Raw genomic sequence first — 12,317 nt, forward strand, 5'->3', positions numbered from 1 at the left:
TCCATTGCACACAACACACGCAGTGTCATGGCACCATGGCGGCGCTGCTTGCACAGGCACTGCAATGGCGATAGCTCATGATGGAGAGGGTAGCTCGCTCAATCGCTCACTCGGTGCAACAGGCACAGAATGCTGCCCTGAGTGTGCACATGGCCCTTAATAGTTAGCTCTAAGTGTTGCAACCTACTGGTATGTTGCATGTAATCTGGTTTAAAATGCAAGCTTTTGGTTCGAGCATGGGAGAAATTTCGAATGAAGCGATAATTCGAGTAAAACAATTTTATTATAACGAGAATCTACACTGTACTTTCTGCATAGTACAGTAAGACCTCGTTAGTTCGGATATCACGGGATTGAAAAAAAATGTCCCAATCAACCGAACATCGAATTATCGAGGGTAGCAAGAAAACAATAAATGAATGAGTACTATGTCAACAGGTGTACATTTACTGAATGAACCAGCAAATCCTGTTTTGATTTTTCATAACGTGAGTGCAGAAGCTGCAATTCTCATCATCTCGCAACTGATTAGCGCTCGCAGGGGTGTAGGCCTTGCGACTTCCTTCGCAGCATGGCAGCAGCGCGCACATCTTCGTGGGACAAGCTTTTTCCCTACCATGCACATTCATTTTTCACCAGTAAGCTGGTAGCCAACAGATTGTCCGTCCATCACGATGCAGCTGGTGCTCTTCAACCTTGACAGCTATCCACCAAGTTAGAACAAAACTACCACTTGCCACAAATGGTGTGGACAAAAATGCGGCTGCTATTGACGTGATCATGGACAGCGACTTTGCAGCTCTGAAGGCGCACGGCTGAACAATGCACCAAGTCGATACAAAACTACCGTTTGTGGTAACAAATGCGGACAAAAACGCAGTCGCTATGGATGCGTTCATGGATGGCAACTATGCAGTTATGAAGGCATGCGGCCGATGCAGTGCTATGAGAGGCGTTAAATGCAAGAGTAAAGGCTTTAAACGCCCAAATATGGATGAAGCGTTCCAGCGTTGCTGTCATTCACATATGATTTGTGCTGAAGACTACGGCAATACGGACTCCACCACTTGATTTCAGTTGGACGCTAGCACCATTTTTACTCTTTTGCGTCGCACATTTCCAGCGTTCCAGGCTCGTCGAGCTCCGTCAGTTGTCTGCATTAACCGATGTGTGGCTAAATATGTCCAAATTAATGAGAGTTTGATTGCATTAAATAATGCATACATGCTCTGGGACCAGAGGATGAGTTCGAATTAACGAGGGTTGAGTTAATAAGGTTTTCCTGTATATTGCTCTTGACAGGCATTACACTTAATTGAGTACTTTTGTCTTAATTTTTTTGTCTTTTGAGTAGTTCTTGATTAGTGACGTACCAACCGGCCAACCACAGCCCTCTTTTCCTGCCAGAGGGTGTTGCATGATTTAAAGGTCATTGAAACAGGCAGGGCTTATTTCTCCACTGAGCTCTAGCCTCACCTCTAAAAAAAAACATCCCAGTGAATTTGCACCTGGCCTTGCAAGAAAAGTGGCGTTTCTTTCTGGTCAGCCTTACAGTCGGGTGAGCGATTGTTCAGGATTCCTCCAGCAAAGAAAGAAGCGGCTTTTGTATCTTTGTGACAGACTGTGTAACACAGTGCAGTCAAGCTAAACAATTAACGGTCAGTTGTCAGAGCAGAATCCACTGGCATATCTATAGAAGCTCTTAATCGTCTTGCATTCCCTGATGCCGTTCCTTAGTACACATTGTTGTCACGTTGAGTGTAATTTGTCTATGTCTTTTTCTTTGACTTTCCCTTTGCCGGTTTTTATGCCTTTTATTTCTTGATTATGATGTACCAGTAGTGATGCTTTTCACAAATGCACTTCTCTTGTTTTGTTCACCACACCTATAATAGTCCACAAGGGCTGACAGTATGAATAAATAAAATGAAAGCAAATCCCAAGAAACTTAAAAGGAAAATAAGGAGAAACACTAAATTAGTTCGGACAAATTAAGTGTTCTTATAAAATTATATTTCATCAATTTCACGGCAAGTGGTTGAATATAAAGAAAGATTGAAGGCCTAGCTGCTTTCTTTTTTTAAAGTTCCAATTGAAACACGAGTGCCTATGTGTCATTGTGGCGTCACAGACTTCAATGTATTTTTTTCCGTATTTGGGCCACTGTAGTGCACTAGTCATTTTGAAAACTTGCTCATTTAAGGCTCCTTTAGAATGCAATGCAGTCAATCTTTACACTAATTAAATATGAACTAGGCCCTGACAGGGGCCATCAAAATCTATGATGTTACGGTGAGCTGGGGCAGGAACTTGTGAGGGAGGTCACCAGCCGTCTTTCGTCATTTTTGCATCTTTTTCTGACTTACCAAGCTTCCCCTGGCTGTAAGAGTGTGCATGCGTGTTTCATTATTTTTTGGTATTCTAGAAGGGTAGTTTGCTTATACAGATCAACTTAATTTTTTTCTTCCATGTCCCTTTGGGGCAAAACACAGAACAGTGACGATAAGCCTACAACACAACAAGCTAGAGCCTTTACAATTCTGATATGTATAAATTTGTGTCACAGAAAAAAGCCTTACGCAGAGTTTCAAAACTTATAGCCCTCAAAACTGGATGCTACTTAGCACCGTGCATCCCACTTACCGTGCCAAGCAGTTCTTGCTTAGAGGTGGCGTAACGTTCAGCCATGACATCCGCAAGGGCGTTGGCTCCTAAGAAAAGGGTGTTCCAGTTGTGACTCCTGAAACAGGAGCAAGGGCAACAAGACTCCGTGTCACCAAAAAGAAATATGACAATAATTTTAGGTCGGTTACAGTTTGCAGAAAAACAATGTAAAGATGCACAGAGTAGGGGACAGGAGAAGCACTGACTAAGAAATTACTTTATGAGAACAAAGCATATATATTACTATATAAAATAAAAACAAGATAAAGAAAGAGAGAAAGCCAACATGCACATGCATAAATCTCAACAAAGCATTTGCAAGCAAATCAACCTGATACTTCTAATGAGATGCTTGTACTCAATGGCAATATGATGCTGATGGCTGTTCACTAGACCTAGCTGCGCATACTGCTGCTTTTGTATGTTGCCACAAATGCTTGACCAAGAGAATGATGGGATCTTAAAACTCAAAGCTATAGCGGAGCAATAAAGAAAAGTCTAGGAGACTCTGCACTTTTACTATGTGACCTGATCTAACATTACTTGAGGCATCAGGTGCTGATCTACTAACGGCCACTTAAGCAAACAATGTCAGCTGCTGCACCTGTTTGGACTTGTGCATGGGTAGCTGCGAGTGCACCAGAAACTGCCCAAGTGATACACAGAAAAAATTATCGCTTCAACAAATACCTCAAACAGCCTAGCATATATCACGCAAGAAAATTTTCTAGGACATATTAGAATATTACATATACATACTGGTTTAACTATATTATTCATACACTCGAATGGATGTGTGGTGCCTGCGCTTCTGAGGTTACCTGAAAGACATACCTCCCACTGGACTTTTTGAGCTCCGCTTCTTTTTTGTCTTTGTAAGACTTGGCCTCTGCACACCGCAATAAAGAGAAACAGGAAAAAGAGGAACCGTGCTTAAATAATGCGAGATACTAGCCATACTGCATGCTGTATTCCATGCTTATTTATGAAACTGTTCAAGATGTGTTGCTGGGATAGTTGGTTTATCATGACTGCAAACGGTACCAGAGAACATGAAGGACAAGCAAGGAGCCCGAGATGATCACGAGGCGCCTTGTGATCGTCTTGGTCTCCTTCAATTGTGTTCTCTGGCACCATTTGCAGTGATGATTATTTCACGTTTGCTGTCGCTTTTCTGTGTAAAAAGCTTGTTACTGTAAAAAGTTGGTTACTGACCCTCCTTACGTACTTAAAGAAGAGCTCTCTGATAAACAATTATTATTAAATTATGGATAAGCACAACAAATCAATTAAATGCCTAATGAGTGTAGCACAGTGGCCCAGAGGGTTAGAAACATGCATGCATAAATTCATCAATGTCGTGTCTGCTAATATTATGCTCATAAGCTTACCCGCTCCCTGACCCTCCTCTTCTTCAGACTTCTTAGCCTTGGCCGGCAGGAGATGGAGAAGCCGGCCCTATTGGCAAGCAAGGTGGTCAACAAAACAGGTGTTTGGAAAAGCAAGAGATTAAGGGGATTCGGGGTACTCAATTTCTTGTAGGTTACAACCATATGCACAAAACAGGCAATGAAACCTGAGATAGAGAGAGAGAAAGCGCTTTATTGCACAAGAAAAGAAAATGCATCGATGCGCCCAGTCTAGGACATCACCGGCAGCATGCATCAGCGCTAGGCCAATAAAGTCTGCAAGGAATCGTTGGTCATGAAGGGCGGTTGCGGCGGTTGGCCAATCGGTGGAAACGATAGGTGTTTTGGGTAAGGGGAGCAGTGTCGGATGGCATTGCCACAGAAAGCAAAGGGGACATTGATTAACTCCCAACCATGGCAGTAGCCATGGAATCTGCCACCTTGGCTGTCAGGAAGAGCTGGCTAACACTCCCAGGGCTAATCATGTACACATACCCAAACACCCAAGAAAGTGAGCAGAAGCATGGCTGCGAATTGAAAAACCCCTGCACACGTGATGTGCAGAATGTAGATTTGCTCCCACTTGCGGCAAGTTGTCTTTTTGTTTACTTTCATTTCCGTTTTCGTTACTATTTCTACATTTCAAGTAAACATAATTATTCACTTCTCTCAATGTTCTCACCAGGTTCATTGTCTGTTTTCTGCATAGTATGGCTGTAACTAAATGTCTAGAAGAGCACATAGCATGAAAAGAACATGCAACTCAACATGTGAGTAGGAATCAAGTGATCTAGCAAGCAGACCTACCAGTCATAAGATTGAAAACAATATAGTGAAACTTCAATAATTGGAACTGCTCAGTTGGTCCTGGCAAAGTCTTATGTGTGTGAGTAGGAATAAAGACAGACTCCGCAGGCCCCAAGTCAATGAGCGCTTTAATGCCTGACTAACCGCTGTTGCATTGCACAGTGTAAGAATAGAGCCTTTTTGCTCTGCACAATGCACGGTATGTAACTGCAGTACTTTAGGCTTACACTGCATGCCCCATCTCTCCGCAGAACTGCAGTAGACATGTTGTGAAATGAATGTCTTAAAGTACCACCATCACATATAGCATGTGAGTGGAGAAGTACATTTATTGATTAAATAGCACACAACGGCATGATACTCTATGGCTGTGATGCCTCCTCTTTAACCCAGGTCAGTTACGGAGCTGATATTTTTTATTAGAAATGGCCAGAACACAAATGTTTTCACTGTCGCACTCTTTGTTGAGGAAATTTTGCGGTTTTGGTGCAGTTTGATGAACCAAGTCACAAATGTAGCACTTTTTTGTTGCAACTACAGCAGCCATCCTATCTTTGATTCAGCTATGGCTGTCCACTATGGCACTATGACTGAGGCACCATGACAATCTTTGGCTACACTGCAACAAGCACCTACAAGTTAAATGTAGAGAGGAAGGCCCACTCAGGTTCTGCCTGCCACTGCTGCCAGCCAAAACCATCCGTAGTTTCCTCCTCCATCTAACAGTCTGTGAAATGGTGTCACCCACATCTCACCTGAAGCATCTGGCCATCCAGTTCAGTGAAGGCCCGGATTGCATGCTCGGGAAAGAGAAAGCTGACAAAGGCAAATCCTTTGGGCTTGCGTGTCACACGGTCAATGGACAGGTGCAGTTCCTCCAGAGGGCCTGCAAGATGGCGGGGATGCGAGAGAAAAATACCATCACTTTCTCAAGCGGCCGCATACGTTTAGTTTCTGGAAGCATTTAGACCTCATCTAAGGTATGAAGTGCCTTCATCTACTTTATTTTTCTTGGTCACTGGCTAGCTATACCAGGTGGCATTATTCCTGCTTCCCAAAAAAGCATCAGTAAATGTTGAGGCCGACCGAAGCACAAAGCTCAAATGCACAGGGGTAAGAAAGAATGTGCCGAGATGTGTACATATATGATTAGAATGGATTGGCGAAAATGTGTCTGTCCAGGCACTCTGACAAGAAGAAGTGAAGTTACGGTGGTCACTGCTAAACTCGAAAGGTGCTGAAATGAGACATTTCAAAACATACTACTACAGCAATTGCTGCCATGCCCTATTATTAACTGCCAGTGAACACACACTTGAATGATGTGTGACACTTTTCTAAATGTCTAGTGATGACCCATCTGTTGCTCCTCCCCACTGCCGTCATGTAGCCACATCACATGCAAAGTCACTCTATACGGATGAGTAAAGTTCAGCCTTAGAGCTAACAAGAGCCTAAAATGGTCATCCACCTTCGGGTTGTTGGTGTTTCTTCCTCTCTAATTTATACCATGAAATGAAAGGCACGTCACAGCCTTTCAAAAGGATAAGGCATGACATTTTGTCCAGATGCAGGCAGCAGGGATGCATCCAACACAACCTTCTGAATGTTCCAGACATCTCACAGCACGACCAAGAGGACTGATGGAAGCCCACACTGTTTTGCCTGCACAGTATGTCATGTCTAAGTTGTTCCAGAGGTGATGAGATGCTCTTGAGCAGTCCAGTATGATTGCTTACAAGTGAGTTCCGGAATGTTTGGAATGAATCCTGGGGTTGTACATGCCATAGTGGGGGACTCTGGATTAGTTTTGACCACCAGGGGATCTTTAATGTGCCTCTAATGCATGGTACATGGGCTTTTTTGCATTTATTTCTCATTTATTTCTCAGTGTGGCTGCAGCGGCCCGGATTTCATCCCGCGACCTTATGCTTAGCAGCGCGACACCATAGCCGCTAAGATACCTCGACGGGTGCTCCGGAATGTGGTAAACCTGTTGCGCAGAAGCTTGCAATGTGGAGGATATTTAATGAAAGGCAGCAATCGTCATCTATCTAGAAAGCAATAAAGCTAAAAGGGAAGCCCATACAGGTCTCTCAGAAAGAACGCTTAAAAATCTTTCTTTGAAATACACTGGTGTACATTGCAGATTTCTGCACATATGATTTGCCATATCCGCTGTCCCTGCACTTTGAGTTGGCAATTTGGCCTCTCTCTCTGCAATCTTCTATACAGCAGGTTGGCTTGGATTGCAGAGTGACTGCCCCAGAAAGGAGCTTGTCCTGGGCTCGATCTCCGAATCGGCACAACTTTTTCTTCAACTGCGAAGCTTCCTTGATATTAGTGAAACTCAGAATGAGTGAAGAAAAAATATAAAAAGCAGGAAGAAACAGAAAATGCGGTTCGCACTGCTGTTGGATGCAAGAGATGCTAAGAGAATTGAATGTGTGTTGGCCCGTTGACTTTAAACATGAATGTACAACACTGAAAACATTCATCACAACAATGTTATAACTAAGCCATACAGTTGAAGGCAACAAACTGAACAAACTATGTCCTAGTTGTAACTGTTGCAGTGACAACTACAATGCCTTTACTCTTTCTCAACTGTTCCTCTGTGATCAATACCGTTTAAGAGTGGCCACTGACAAGATATAAATTTGTTGAGCTGATGTTAGCAATTTTACTAGCACTCCAATGCAAATGAATTTGCAAGCATCCTGAGGAGGGCAAGAAACTCCAGATCTACAGCGTGCTTGCTCCAGATGTCTGGGTGCCGGAGGCAGCAAGCTGAAATAATTTGTTTGCTAAAAAATAGGGTGCACCACATGGACAAGAAAGGCTAGGTCATTTTTCAATGCTGAGAAATATTCGTGAAAATTGTGAGAGTCCGTGCAAACTCTAGTACTCACAACTGAAACACACCAACCGCATCAAAAGAAAAAAAGAGGAAAGAAAAGAAAGTAATGTCTGTGAGACGTTGCATAAGAAGACAGCGTTTGTCTGTACTCAAAGCATGAATGCTTTGGAAGGATAATGAAATATTGTACTTGTGTGTTTTGCGTTCAAAGACAGGAAGAAAGAAAGAAAGAAAGCTATATTTTTACATATTCTAGCCTGACCAGACTTTAGCCTGACATAATAATATGTTGCATCATTGTGCTACCTGACAGCTGTGATGTCATATTGGCTTGCTTTACATGCAGCTTCTGCAGATTGCAAAGATGAGGAAAGGTGTACTCGTAAAATTCTGGACGAATGCTGCCTTTTTTGCAAAGTGTTTCAAGCTTTACTTTCACTTCTCTTTTTTGCACTCATTGTTCCCCACTGAAGTACACGCTGTACATGGAGATCTTGTCTCCTCCATCACTCGCTCGTAAGAGTAGAAGTGCTTCCAACGCCGTCGCTTCCGTCGATACGAGGAATGCACGGCTTATAGCACATGACATATGCACACACATGCCATTACAGTTGTTCCTGGGTATATCCAAATTGAAGGGGATCACGTTCAATACCATATATACTCGCATAGTGAACACACTCGCATAATAAATGCACCCATAAATTTGCCCTTGAAAATTTGGATTTTCGTTTTCCCTCACATAATATTTGCACTCCCAACCTTTCTCCTGTGCAGTCCCAGGATCAAACGGCAGTGCTGTAGTTTTCTCGAGAGACTAGAACCTTTTACTCTCGCACATGTGTTTAAAGCAAGTGCCCTTAATATTGATGTCCATCGCTGAGTTGGAAATATTCAATACTAACGATGCCATGTGAGAAACGCGAGGTCACGTAAACGAAATTCTGCAGCTAACTTATGTAGGCTGCACATCCACATTAGCAGTTGTGGCGGAACACAAGCAGGGGCGGTGGGTTGAGAAGCTGACAGCAAAGAAAACAGCGGCGGCAAGCGTGCAGTAAGAACAGGCTGTGCATTATCGCGTTCGCTTGGTACCTGACGGAAAGAGCGACTGTGACAATGCTCAACCTGTTCTCAGCGTATGCTTGCCACCAGTGCCAGCACGCAGGCACCTTGCCGGCTTGAGACAGAGAGAGAGAGAGAGAGAGAGAGAGAGAGAAAACTGCAACCAGCTCTCTGCAACAGCAACTTTACACAGTTTATGGACTTTATACTCTGATGTAATAGCTAGGAGAGAGCGCGCACTCGGATGCGTGGCTGAGTGCAGCGCACAAGAAAGTCCAAGCGAAGAATGGGCGGCCGGTACTTGGTCGGCATAGTCGTGTGTAGTGTTGAATTTGCGAATCTGTTGCTCACTTTACTGCCTGTTCTTGGTTCACTGCTTGCGATGGGCCCCAAGTCCAGTTATATGCCTGCTGTGGGACAGAGTTTATCTGGTCACAAATGGAAACACTGATCAGACACCGATAAACTGACATGCCGACGAGCAGGAGGGTGAAGGAAAGAGGCGCACACTTGCAATAATGGTAGACCACCGGAAGCGGCTGTGAGGATGAGCTGTTTGGGAACCACAATATGGATGAAGCGGCCAGCGACCTGGGCGACAGGTCCGATGATTTCGACCAGAGTGAAGTGCAATAGATAAGTTAATAGAGGTACCGTATTTACTCGCATAATGATCGCACTCACGTAATGATCGCACCCCTGAATTTTGTTGTCAACATTCAACTTTTTTTATTTCCCGTGTAATGATCACACCCAGAATTTGCCGCAGCGATATGTCGTGTGCCAAGTCTAGTTAATAATGATCGCGCTTACCATCTGTAGAATGCTATGCGAACGACTCTTCAAGACAAACCAAGCAGTCTGCGCACACCAAACATACTTAAGTAGATGCCTCTTTTCATTACTTTCTGCACTTACATGACAAAAAGAGGTACAACCAAACTTGTGTTTATTATGTGTAGGCTTTATAATGGTTGTGGTCAACAACAACAAGAAAGGCGGCTTTCGATTCTTCTCGTCTGCAGTCGTGGGCATGCAACAAATGCGCAGCAAATGCGGGATGATAAAATTTGTTTTCGTTTCACGGGAAATTTAACTTGTGTAATGATCACACCCCTGAATTTGCATCAATTTTTTGGAAACAAAAGTGCAATCATTATGCGTGTAAATACGGTAAGCGCAATAGAGATTTTTAGTGCAAAGAGAAGTTATCCAATATATTTTTCAAATCATTACCTTCCTACTTTTCAATTTTTCTGCTTGAAAAAGTTCCTATAAAATTTACTCTGCCTAACAAATGCACCCCCCAAATTTGCTTCCATATTTTAGGGAAAAAATGTGCGTTCATTACGCGAGTATATACGGCATACAGACAATTTGAAATATAAGATATGCCTATCTGAATCCTATCTGACATATCTGCATGTCTTGGACAGTTTCCCAAGATTGCAAAAAGTGGGGACGTATCGATTATCTTCTTTAAGGTGGTGTCGAATGCACTAAAGTTTACTTATTTCTTGCTTACAAATGTTCCAAGTCGGCTGCACTGCAAAATGGCCTTTGATAAACTGATTGCAAAGCTGACACTAAAAGCCTGCGTCACCTGGAGTCGAGACCACAGTGCGCCTCGCGTGCCTCAAAGTTCACGTGCTTCAAATTCACGATAATGTAGAAATGGAAGCACTGTGGAAGCAAACTAGTCTGTATAGATATGCACCCTGCCGCCATCAGCACACTTGTACTGCGAATCACGCCTGAACATGCCTGACCGTGTGTCCATACTACCAACGTTCGGCGTTTAAAAGGCCGAACCAGATTGTTATACGTGGGCAGTAAGCCAGGCAGAGTGTCGAGTCACATTTAGGAACTGACTTCCTGTTGGAACCTGCTGTGAATCTCTCTTTACACTTCGCTCGGTGCTGCAACACCTTGCGTCCCGCACATACTTTCATTTTCGGCCCTTCAACTCTCAGACTCCTGGATCAGTGAATAGCGACGCTACACACATGCCGTTTATTTCAAAAGTCGTCTTCAGCTTCCGAATGTCCAAGTCCACACCCATTCATGTGTAACTGTGCAAGCACTAATGAAATGTGTTTAGCGCAGACCCATGAATTGCACAGCAATGAGTCTTACACGCTGCTGCTAGAATGGTCTTTTCACGAAGCACAGATGTGACACGCAATGGTTTTGCTAAATTTAAACTGCAATGTAAACGTTCGTTGAGGTGGAGGTGGGAGTTGGATTTGTATTGCCCGCTCACGGAATCCTAAAGTGCCATTTGCAGAAAGCTTCTGTCTACAGACAAACCTGGCGGTGAAGCATCTCCAGTTTAGCATCCAATGCGCAGCGCCACTTAGTGAAAAGCTCAGAGTGTCATCCACACTTTCTCATGGAATGCGTATCAGACTGGGAAACCCTTCGCTTTCTTAAAGTAGAGTGACAATCTGCTCTTGCTGCTAACAGGTGACTGCACTTTATGCAAACCATTCATAAACATAGCGAAGAAATCTGGGATGACACTGGTCATTTTTCCTTCATGGCATGTACTGCCTTTCAGATTCAGTCTCCAGTTTGACAGCATCTACCAAAACAGTGCCGTTTCAAATTTGTCAACATTAACTATTTCTGATGACGTGAGAAGCGATAGAGTCTCGATTAGGTTGTAGGGGTGCGTCGCAGCGTTCGATATATCATATCTAATGTGGCAGTGAACGGAAGTTTGATGTACGCTTAGTACATCGCTACACTTTTGCATGTGATTTACAAGGACATTGTACAATTGTTTGATATAGACAATGATTAAATATATGAGTTTGATATATTCAACATCAACTGTATAAGTGTACCAATTCCACATATACTGTAGTTATGCTAGATGAAATAAGTGCGTGCACTAATGATTAGCTTGTCCCTTTTAGGCATATACCAAATAAAAACAGTCACACTGTCCAAGGGCAAAGCCAATCTAAGAGCTACAACAACTCGCATGACGTTGATGCAGATACTATGCAATGTACACACATGCATTTGTATGGCCATATGTGAGAATGTGTGAATGTGCGTGATTGTTTGTATGCGTATGCGTGTGTGCCCAAAAACAAAAAAATGCAAGGTGGACATTTGAGAACACAAGTTGAACCTCATCATTGGGAAATCTTTCGCGACGTTGTTCTTTGCCAAACTTTCTTTTATATTAAAATTCAAGCAGCTAGTACTTAGCATGTTTCGAAACAGTGGTCCAGAATAAAGTAGAAACAATATAATGAGCAAGAACTGGGTCGCACCATATTTCCTGAAGAGTTCCTCTAGCTCTTCTTCGGTAATTGTGTAGGACAGGTTCCGAATGAAAATGCGCCCCGTCTGCAATAAGAAAAACATCTTAAACTTAAAACATCCTTTCTTACTTTAAAAATTTAGTCGACACACATTGACTGTGACCGGCTTAACTACGAAAGCTAGCCAAGCTTTTCATTTTTTTCATCTATGCATGTCTACTTTATCTTCTTTCC

General features: G+C 43.1%; 1 protein-coding gene across 1 annotated transcript in view; it reads right to left on the reverse strand.

Moving 5' to 3' along the window:
- Nucleotides 1-12,317, reverse strand: part of LOC142576495 (putative RNA-binding protein 19) — a 120,534-nt gene that overhangs the window by 77,660 nt on the left and 30,557 nt on the right. The window contains exons 13-17 of the mRNA XM_075686644.1: nucleotides 12,093-12,168; nucleotides 5,636-5,766; nucleotides 4,056-4,122; nucleotides 3,499-3,553; nucleotides 2,644-2,740 (exon numbers count right to left, since the gene is read on the reverse strand). Coding sequence (XP_075542759.1) covers nucleotides 2,644-2,740; nucleotides 3,499-3,553; nucleotides 4,056-4,122; nucleotides 5,636-5,766; nucleotides 12,093-12,168 — 426 coding nt within the window. The remainder of the gene's footprint in view (nucleotides 1-2,643; nucleotides 2,741-3,498; nucleotides 3,554-4,055; nucleotides 4,123-5,635; nucleotides 5,767-12,092; nucleotides 12,169-12,317) is intronic.

Source organism: Dermacentor variabilis, chromosome 3 (genome assembly GCF_050947875.1).
Source record: "Dermacentor variabilis isolate Ectoservices chromosome 3, ASM5094787v1, whole genome shotgun sequence".
Lineage (NCBI taxonomy): Eukaryota > Metazoa > Arthropoda > Arachnida > Ixodida > Ixodidae > Dermacentor > Dermacentor variabilis.